This window comes from Colossoma macropomum, unplaced genomic scaffold, assembly GCF_904425465.1.
Source record: "Colossoma macropomum unplaced genomic scaffold, Colossoma_macropomum, whole genome shotgun sequence".
In the NCBI taxonomy this organism is placed as follows: domain Eukaryota; kingdom Metazoa; phylum Chordata; class Actinopteri; order Characiformes; family Serrasalmidae; genus Colossoma; species Colossoma macropomum.
The window spans coordinates 202,501-212,591 of NW_023495353.1; the positions used below are offsets into that span (position 1 = coordinate 202,501).

Here is a 10,091-nt window from a genome sequence, read left to right on the forward strand (position 1 = left end):
CTTTAACATGACCAGTTTCCAAACTCTCTTTACTCCTTAGAATAAAATCAGCTATTTTTGTTGCTACTGTGTCTTTAAGTCAGTCATATGCAAATGTTTGGGTGAAAATGGTCAAATTACATCTTGATTTTCAAATGGAAAATAAGCTAACAATTATCTATATAGTATAACAGATTAATAATCGTCTACAGAGAAAACTGCTCATTTCAGTGCACAGTTACTGTGCTGAATTTAACAGGCTGGGGAAAAATGAAAAGTCATGGCTGATCTGACTGGCTGTGTTATTCAAAAAGCTCTCTTTGATTATAACACAGGTTATAACAGGGCTGAACTGCTGTGGGCTGAATGGATGTATGTATGTAAATGTGTTGGTTTTTATGTGACATCACAAAAATAGCACATTCAAAATGGACTGCTTTGTTTTTACAGCTTAGTTTCCACATACAGACTATATGAAGTACCTTTAGTCCTGCTGCAGTGTTCTGTGATAAACGGCGCAGAAAGAGCTTTGTAGGTGTTTCTAATAAAGTGGCCTTTTTTGTACATTAAGTGTAAAGCATGCAAAAACAACACGCTGATGGCTCGAGTTCCACTGACGTCGTATTTTTGCATGAACACTGTAATGTCTGTTCTCTCACGGCGTAAGTGGAGCTTCATAACTGCATGTTAGAACTACAGAATGTATTTCAGATCTTAGCTCTGCTCCTCCTGCGCTGATATCTCTAAACTGAATCATGAAAGCATAACTGGACCTCCAGCTCATAATTAACCACACAGTGAATTTACCTTCAGTCAAATTACCAACGGCTGAAAATAGGCTGACCTTAATCTGTCATCTGTCACTTCACACCATTACTAACACTTGCAACACATAACAGCTACAATCTGCTCTCTCTCTCTCTCTCTCTTTCTAGCTGTATCTCTCGCTCTCTCTCTGTATCTCTCTCTCTCACACACACACTGTATCTCTCACTCTGTATCTGTCTCTCTCTCTGTATCTCTGTATCTCTCTCTCTCTTTTTTGTGTCTCTCTCTCTCTCTCTGCCTTTATAGTGCACCAACAGTGAGTAGGAAGAAAAGATGAATAAAAAAGATAGAGGAAGGGATGCTGGTAGGGTATTGGCAGCGTTTTGAAGGTGGTCTGGATTTTGGGAGATGTTCTGGTGACGGGGGTCAGACACCATCATGACTGACAGATCTCTCTCTCTCTGTATCTCTCTCTCCCTCTCTCTCACTCTATGTCTCACTCTGTATCTGTCTCTCTCTCTCTCTCACACTGTATCTCTCTCTCTATCTCTCTCTCCCTCTCTCTCACTGTATCTCTCACTCTGTATCTGTCTCTCTCTCTCTCTCACACTGTATCTCTCTCTCCCTCTCTCTCACTGTATCTCTCACTCTGTATCTGTCTCTCTCTCTCTCTCACACACACTGTATCTCTCACTCTGTATCTGTCTCTCTCTCTCTCACACACACTGTATCTCTCTCTGTATCTTTCTCTCCCTCTCTCTCACTGTATCTCTCACTCTGTATCTGTCTCTCTCTCTCTCTCTCTCTCACACGCACTGTATCTCTCACTCTGTATCTGTCTCTCTCTCTCTCACACTGTATCTCTCACACTGTATCTGTCTCTCTCTCTGTATCTCTGTATCTCTCTCTCTCTTTTTTGTGTCTCTCTCTCTCTCTCTGCCTTTATAGTGCACCAACAGTGAGTAGGAAGAAAAGATGAATAAAAAAGATAGAGGAAGGGATGCTGGTAGGGTATTGGCAGCGTTTTGAAGGTGGTCTGGATTTTGGGAGATGTTCTGGTGACGGGGGTCAGACACCATCATGACTGACAGCTGTCAGTCAGTGTGTATGAGTGTAGATGTGTGTAAGAGAGAAACAGAGTCTTTTTAATTGAACATGTAGAAGTTTCCAGGCTGGAGAGGCGCTGGTGTGACAGTAAGTCGAGGTTATGGGTTTGACAGTAATCTCTCATGATGTAGAGTGATGCAGAGAGCGAGAGCGGCAGTATGAATAAAATAACGACTACTCCAGCATCATCTCTCCAGCGCACTTCTAACGCACCCGGGAACAGTTCCCCGTCTTTCGCTGCTCTGCTTTGCCTCGGTCCACGCTGAGCAGAAGAACATGGTCCAGGCCATTTCCGCTCTGGCCTTCTCGCAGTCTGAGAGCCGGAGAACTGACATACCTGAGCTTTCAAACTTTTATGAGCCTCCCTCTCTGGGTCTGTCTGTGAACTGAGGATTTCATTCAGACCTCTAAGGGTTATGAGTCATTTAGTAACCTGCTTAAATAAGGACTCTTAATGGGACCAAGAAACAAGGTCTAAATGGCCCAACCTTCTCTCAGGGTGGCTTAACAGTGTCACTCCAATTTGGCATATACATACATACATACATCATCTAAACCGCTTATCCTTCTGGGTCGCGGTGGGGCGCTGGAGCCTATCCCAGCTGTCATTCGGCGGAAGGCAGGATACACCCTGGACAGGTCGCCAGTCCATCGCAGGGTCACACACAGTCACACACACACTCACACCTAGGGGCAATTCAGCATGTCCAGTCAGCCTGACTGCATGTTTTGGACTGTGGGAGGAAACCCACACAGACACGGGGAGAACAGGCAAACTCCACACAGAAACGACCCTGGTCGCGCGGCTGGGAATCAAACCCAGCCATTCTTGCTGTGAGGCGACAGCGATACCCACTGCGCCGCCCCAATTTGACATATTGGAGAAAAAATAAAACATAAAACGTGGCCTGTGAAGAAGTGTCACGCCTCCTGCTGAGGGCGCCTCCTCCACCTGTTCCTTTTTCCTCAGATCACTTGAGTCCTTGAAAGGCCCAGAGGACTCCAACTTCCATGAATCAGTGGGAGACCACGTGACTCTTATTCCATCGCCATCAACCAATGAACATTCATCTCAGCGTTCCTCCTCACCGGAAAACTGAACTGTCACACTTGTTTTCCATTCCACTCCATTAGTCAGGTAGTATATAAAGCTTTAGCTTAGAACTTTGCCAAGTATTGCCAGCAGCTTCCGTTGCACACAGAGTGTCTTTGTTTGTGTAAGTTCTTCTGTGTGTGAGCTGTTTTCCGTATTTCTGACCTGCCCTTTTTGCCATTGCCCTTTTTGGTTTGTTTGCTGGATATGGTCTGATATTTTGGTTTTTGAACTCGGACTGGTTTCTGGCTACTCTCTGGAAGTCCTGTTTGTTTTGGTTCTCTTGCTCTCTGGTTCTGACCCTAGCCTGTTCTGACTACACCCTCTGTACCTTCACCAAAACCTCAAGTAAACTTCAGCCTTGTCCTTTTCTCTGCGAGTGTCTGATCTGTGTTGACATTGTATCCAGAAGATTTTGTTTTCTATATTTACCCAGTAAATAAACAGAAATTAGGCACTGACATTTGCAGAAAATGCCATTTTTAAGTTTGTTTCCTGCAGAGAATCATTAACAAAGCATGGCATTTCACCAGGGGAGTTCAGACTTTTGCATACAACTGGACATTTTTCTACTAAAACAGTGAACAGTACATCGTCTATACTGATATACTGCGATACTGTTATATTCTGTGATTTTTTTAATTAGGTTTTAGCAATTTTTTTATCTGTTATTTTTTAGTGTTCTTATTCAGATCAGTCCGATTCAGATGTATTGCTATTTTAATCCCAGGATTATTACACACTAAGGCTTACTATTCAGTAACTACAGGGACTTCAATAAAAGCTGGCTGAGCTATTCTTAGATTATAGAAGTATGCAATAAAACTTCGGGTCCACCGGGGGGCTCTGGCCATTTAAGGGTTTAAAGTGGGTAAAATAAGTGGTGAAATCTGAGATCTTGTGTGACAGAAGACCGTTAAAGACACCGTCATAGTGAACAAACTCGAAATACAGGCGTTTGGAAAGCTTTTCTAGCTGCCTTTTAATCTAAACACAGAAACATAAAATGTGAGTGTGTAGCTAAATTATGTGGCTGTATTATCTATGAAAATAGAAATATTAAAACACTCAGATCAGATCGAACAGGGGCAACAAACTGGATTAGGACCTCCCTGATATCTTTAGTTATATATCTGATGGACAGTGAGCACTTTAATCCATGATGTAATGCTTATAAAGTAGCTGTGTTTCTGTTTTATTTATTTATTTTACTATATTATTATAATATAACAACACTGTCTACTTAGATTGTAGCTACTACTGCCAAAGCCACTGAACTACCACGCTTCACAAAGTTTGGACACTTTGATAAGTTCTTAAATCTTTCGATGTCACTTGAATGCGCGGCAGTGTTCGCTTGCATGCTGCACACATGTAGCAATGCTCCTGATAACGACCCTGTAATTCATATAAAGCTTTTCTGAGCACATTGTGGGCTTCGTCTGAACTTCTAACCAACTGCATATTCCATTAAAAGCAGATTTAAAAGAGGCTCCCGAGGGTCAGGTTTTGCCTCAGTGTGAGAAGATTGAATTTGAATCCCAGCAATACTGGGATAATTAGCCAGAGCACAACCGGCCCTGCTTCACTGGATGCAGTGCAGCACAGTGTAAGAAGAATTACATGAGTGGATCAGACACAGCAGTGCTGCTGGAGTTTTAAACACCTCAGTGTCACTGCTGGACAGAGAATAGTCCACCAACCAAAAATATCCAGCCAACAGCGTCCTGTGGGCAGCGTCATGTGACCACTGATGAAGGACTAGAGGATGACCAACACAAACTGTGCAGCAGCAGATGAGCTATCGTCTCTGACTTTACATCTACAAGGTGGACTGACAAGGTAGGAGTGTCTAATAGAGTGGACAGTGAGTGGACACAGTGTTTAAAAACTCCAGCAGCACTGCTGTGTCTGATCCACTCAGACCAGCGCAACACACACTAACACACCACCACCACGTCAGTGTTACTGCAGTGCTGAGAATGATCCACCATCCAAATAGTACCTGCTCTGTGAGGGTCCATGAGGGTGCTGACCACTGAAGAACAGGGTAAAAGCGGGCTAACAAAGTATCAGAGAAACAGATGGACTACAGTCTGTAACTGTAGAACTACAAAGTGCACCTATATAGTAAGTGGAGCTGATAAAATGGACAATGAGCGTAGAAACAAGGAGGTGGTCAGAATGTTATGCCTGACCGGTGTGTGTATCATGAAAATGTCTTCAAGTACTGTGAGTTTAGTTTCCCAGCCCCACCTGACATGAGCCAGACCTGCGCAGGACTCAGGGTGGTCTACTGTCAATCATCAATCTTGTGTCAACAGGGCATGTGAGTTCTCCGTCCATCTGAGCAGGTAGTCTATAATCTTCTATTCACCTCCTCCTCTAATCATTCCGCCCGGCTTCCTGCTCTCACACCAGCCCCTGCGCTCTCTCATGTTACCAGAATGACTGTTTTATTGAACGGAATGACCGAGCCATTTAGTCCACTTTCACCTCTGAGGCTAGTTTCAATTACTCACAGTGGAGAACAAAGTGCAGTGAGCAGGTGGGTCACGAATGCTAAGCTTAATTCATTTTCTCTTAGGTTTATAAATAAAATGCATTATGTAACACAGATATGCACACAAACATCTACGACATCAGCGAAAATACTAGCATTGTGATCATATTGCCACTCAGATCCCTCAGATCCACTCAGACCAGCGCAACACACACTAACACACCACCACCACGTCAGTGTTACTGCAGTGCTGAGAATGATCCACCACCCAGATAGTACCTGCTCTGTGAGGGTCCATGGGGGTCCTGACCACTGAAGAACAGGGTAAGAAAGTATGCAAAGAAACAGATGGACTACAGTCTGTAACTGTAGAACTACAGAGTGAAACTATACGGTCAGTGGAGCTGATAAGATGGACAGTGAGTGTAGATACAAGTAGGTGTACTTAAGGAAGTGAGCGGTCAGTGTATGTACTCTATACAGCCTATACCACATTTAACACTCAGTAAGCCTGACATGAAATGAATATCAATGCACTTATCAAAAGCTGCTTCAAGCGGTTCAGGTCTGTCAGGTAAGCATCGCAGATGAAAGAGATCAAAGATGACGCTCACAGCTGAGACTTCCACACCTGCCTCCGCTGCACGGATCTAAGATCATCACGCGTTTTTAGCGTGAGCTCCTGAGCCGACTTGTGATGGCACATGCAGCAGAACTGCTCTCGGAGCGCTGGGGGGGCTGCATACAAGAACCCTTAGCTTAGAGATCAGATTAGTGTGTCAGGATAAAGAGTGAAGTCAACTCTCTTCAGAGGCTAATCTAACCCTTATCTGTTCTCCTGGGGGCTGCAGAGAGCTTTACGGTGCTCCGCTCTGCCACGTGTGAGCAGGAACAGTCAGCACGGATGTGTGGTGCCAGGGGATGAGGAGAGGCCTACCTTGTGCTCTGACTTTGGGAAAGAAAGGCATTCCCAGACTCACCTCTACACCCAGCCTTCGGAGAATCCCTGCTATGACTGTGGAGGACAATCCATCTCCTAACAGTGTTGAGGAAAAGTACTTTTGGAAGCCCCTCGTATCCCTGAGTTAGTAGGGGCTGATCGTACCCACTGATGAACAAGCCTGTCTTTAGCACATGAAAGTTGTTATTGATGAAATGTCCCTCTAAAGAACAAGTCAGGCGTGCAGAGAACACATTACACACATTCAAACAAACATAATCTTTTGCAATGGAAAAGTTCCATTACACCAGATTAAACTGTGGCTTTAGAAGGTTTCACTGGTGAGGAAGGTTAATGGTGGGTTTCCAGTGGCTGTATATGGTGGTGTTGTGTTGTTCGTGACAGTCAGGTCTTCTGGCTGAACACTGGGAGTCACCATGTTATGTCTCTGCCTTTTCACATAATTCTGGCCTTAAGTCTATTAATGACAGGTTAACGGGTTTGCCTGCCTGTCTTGTGATCGCTGCCTCTTGAAGTTTCTCCAGTGAAGCTGCTCACCAACGTCTGACATTCCTGATTTTTTATATGCAATTTTTGTAAATTATTTTAACTTCTTATTCTCCAGGGTATATTTTGGTTTGTCCATCTGAATTTCCATGACCAAATCATAAGGCAGATTATTCAGTAACTGCGTGAAATAAATGTACATTTTTATTTTATTTATTTATTTATTTATTTTTGGTAAAAGCTCCCCTCAAATTAACAGAACATGTGTTTTATGATACACATATTTCTATATGCTTACAATTTACTGCTGAAAGCCAAAAATCTGAGACGCTCTTTGTATTATTTTATAAAAATAATGTTTACAGAGCAGATCACTGAAGAGACGCCATCTGTTTATAGTTTATAGCCCAGATTTGTGGAAAAATGGGTCGACTTTCAGTAGAAAAAAAGTTCAGCTTCTTTTATTATAAGGGTTTAAAATTACATCACCATCTATTTGACTGGAGAGAAGACTTCAGAGTGTAGCTTATGAAATATGAAAGTTATGAAGAATATGATGAAGTGCGTTTAGAACCACCGGTGGTTCGAAGGAGCATAAGAGGCTATGTAAATGATTTTATTTTATTATTTAAATATTTAAAAGACAGACTAAGGTTTTACTCAAAACGAAAAAACACAACAAAAAAAACACAATGCTTCTCAATGAAGAGCCGTTTGGGAGCTGAGTCGGCTCTTATTAGTGAGCTGAGCCAATAGATCTGACTCCCTGAAAAGACCCAGAATGCCCATCACTGGCCTCTGACGTTGAACGTCGTCCCCAGATGTGTTTTTTCTTTATGACATCACGTCCGGCCCTGTGAGGCCGAAGCATGAGTAGAGCAGTGGGGATTTCATTCAAACGATAATTAAAATGTTATGATGTGACCCATCGAGCTGTTTTCTAAATTCATTCTGAAATGTGTTACTTTTTATGTATTGTTATGAAATAAGTTATGGAATACATTCAGGACAGCATATTTGCTATAATGTAAAAAATCACCATTTTTTTTAAGCAATTTTTTTAAGCATTCTGAGTGAAGGTCAGTCAGAGGCATAACTGGGATCCCATGGCCTCCAGTTTAAAATGAATCAAATTTACCTTCAACACTCGAACAAATGAACCAAGGTGTTTTTACTTAGAAACTGAAAATATGTGAACATTAAAACAACGAATTTCGTTGTGTTTGAGTAACTGGTTTCAGTAAAATGAACAAAAAAGAATGAAAGTACATCTCCACGACTGAAAACAGTTTAGTTTGATCCAAAGAGAATTCAATTCTAATGAAAACTGAATAAGCGGCACTGAAATGTTTCAGTTTTGTTCCGTCAGCAACTGAACTTCATGTAAAGATGACAAAGTGTGTGTTTACTGACTCTACTGGATTAAACAGAAAAGTGTGGCATAATTAAATTAAGTACGTACAACAATTTATTTATTGAGTGAAGTAAACAAAATAAGCATGATTTGCTTGTTTTCTCACTATTGCTATGTCTCGACCTACATTGTGCCCTGATGCAGATTAATGGTTGAAGTTTTACTGTAAAGTTATCGATCCATAAGTCATGAGTGTAAAACTGCATAAGTAGCAGTAGTTAAGACGTCAGGAGCCCTGGGTCCCATTTCTAAACACACTGAGCCCCACAAGTTCCTTCAGCAGGCGAGCGCTTGTGTTACTCATGTGTGACGCATACACCAAGTTCGGGAGGGTGAACGAGTCTACGAGTCAGAGAAATGGAGCTTGGCTGGTCGGGGCTTCGGCGCAGATCCCTCTCTTCACGCTGAGAGTCGGCCCTCTGTTTGCCAGCAGTGCACGCTAAAGTAAGCAATAATGCAATAAGCAGAGAATAATAATAATGATGATGATGATTATGAAGTGGCAAAGATTGGATTAGCCCGTGGCTTGTGTCATACCTCCTCCGCTCCCTCCTTCCCTCCCTCCCTGCTCAGGACCAAGGGGAGGGTGACATTTACGCCCGGCCTGGCAGTGCACTGCTGGGCACGCGGCGGCCAGCCGTGGTAATGGGCGTTTTACAGACGGCATTTTCACTGCCAGCTTATTAGCTCAGGAAGGGGAAAAAACAGGAGGAAAAAAAGAAGAAAAGAGCTTATACTCTCTCTCTCTCTCTCTCTCTCTCTCTCTCTCTCTCTCTCTCTCTCTCTCTCTCTCTCTACCCCCCTCCACCCCTCCCTCCCTCCCTTTTGGGCAGTACGTTGAAGCCTTTACGCCAGCTGTTTTTGGCCAAGGGTTCTGTTTACATGTAAGCATCAGCCTCTCTCTCTCTCTCTCTCCTTCTTTCTCTTTCTCCTCACTAAAGTGTCTTTCTGTCATTCTCTTCTACCCCCCACAACCCTCCCCCCCCCTCCACCACCACCACCTCATTTCCCTCTTTTCTTTCCTCCTCCATTTGCACACATATGCCACAGGGCCGGGCTGCTGCAGTTTAACTAAGCAAACACAGTAAAAATAGTAAACGGGTGTTTGGAGAAAATGGGCCGAGGCCTGAAGAGCGCCGCAACCGAACGCTTCCCCACTTTATTAATATTTGAGCAGTGCGGTAAACTCTCCGGCATCGCTGCGCATTATCAGAATGCCGGCGTGGCGAGCCCAATAACCGCAAAGCAGGGGCGTGTTTGTCAAAGAGAGAGAGAGACTTTGATGTCGGGACACATGCACTGTTAATTTTCTCTGTCTGGGCTAATTCCCCTGACTAAACACTGATATTTACATTTACATCATCTGGAGAGATTGCCTCTCGCACCGGCTGACATTCCAACTTTCAGTAATTAAAGACTGTCCTGGGGAGAGAGAGGCAGGCTGTTGTGTTGGTGGGGAGAGAAATACAGCAGTCTCTGAATGTTTTGCCAAACAGGCTGTTTTAAAGCAACAGTAATGTTCGCACGTCAGTGGTGCAGCCCTGCGTTTAGTCATGTGTTCAGGAATCAGACCTCAGCATGTCTTTCCCACTTATACGAGAGCAGGCATGCAGGAAAAGACTGATCTCTGTATGAACTGGTCAGTAATAATGTTTTTGATATTGAATTATAAACTGTCTTTTGAAAGTTTAAGATTTTTGTTTACTGAACTGAAGCGCTGAAACTTTCCTGTGAATAAAATGTCTTATTATCAATAATTTCTTTGTATAGATGTTAATGA

General features: G+C 43.2%; 1 protein-coding gene across 1 annotated transcript in view; it reads right to left on the reverse strand.

The window, feature by feature from the left end:
• Positions 1-8,978, reverse strand: part of LOC118801876 (reticulon-4 receptor-like 1) — a 65,573-nt gene extending 56,595 nt beyond the window's left edge. Inside the window, exons 1-3 of the mRNA XM_036562272.1 lie at positions 8,849-8,978; positions 6,065-6,188; positions 2,068-2,167 (exon numbers count right to left, since the gene is read on the reverse strand). Of these exons, the coding sequence (XP_036418165.1) occupies positions 2,068-2,167; positions 6,065-6,188; positions 8,849-8,978 (354 nt within the window). The remainder of the gene's footprint in view (positions 1-2,067; positions 2,168-6,064; positions 6,189-8,848) is intronic.
• Between the last annotated feature and the right edge of the window lie 1,113 nt (positions 8,979-10,091).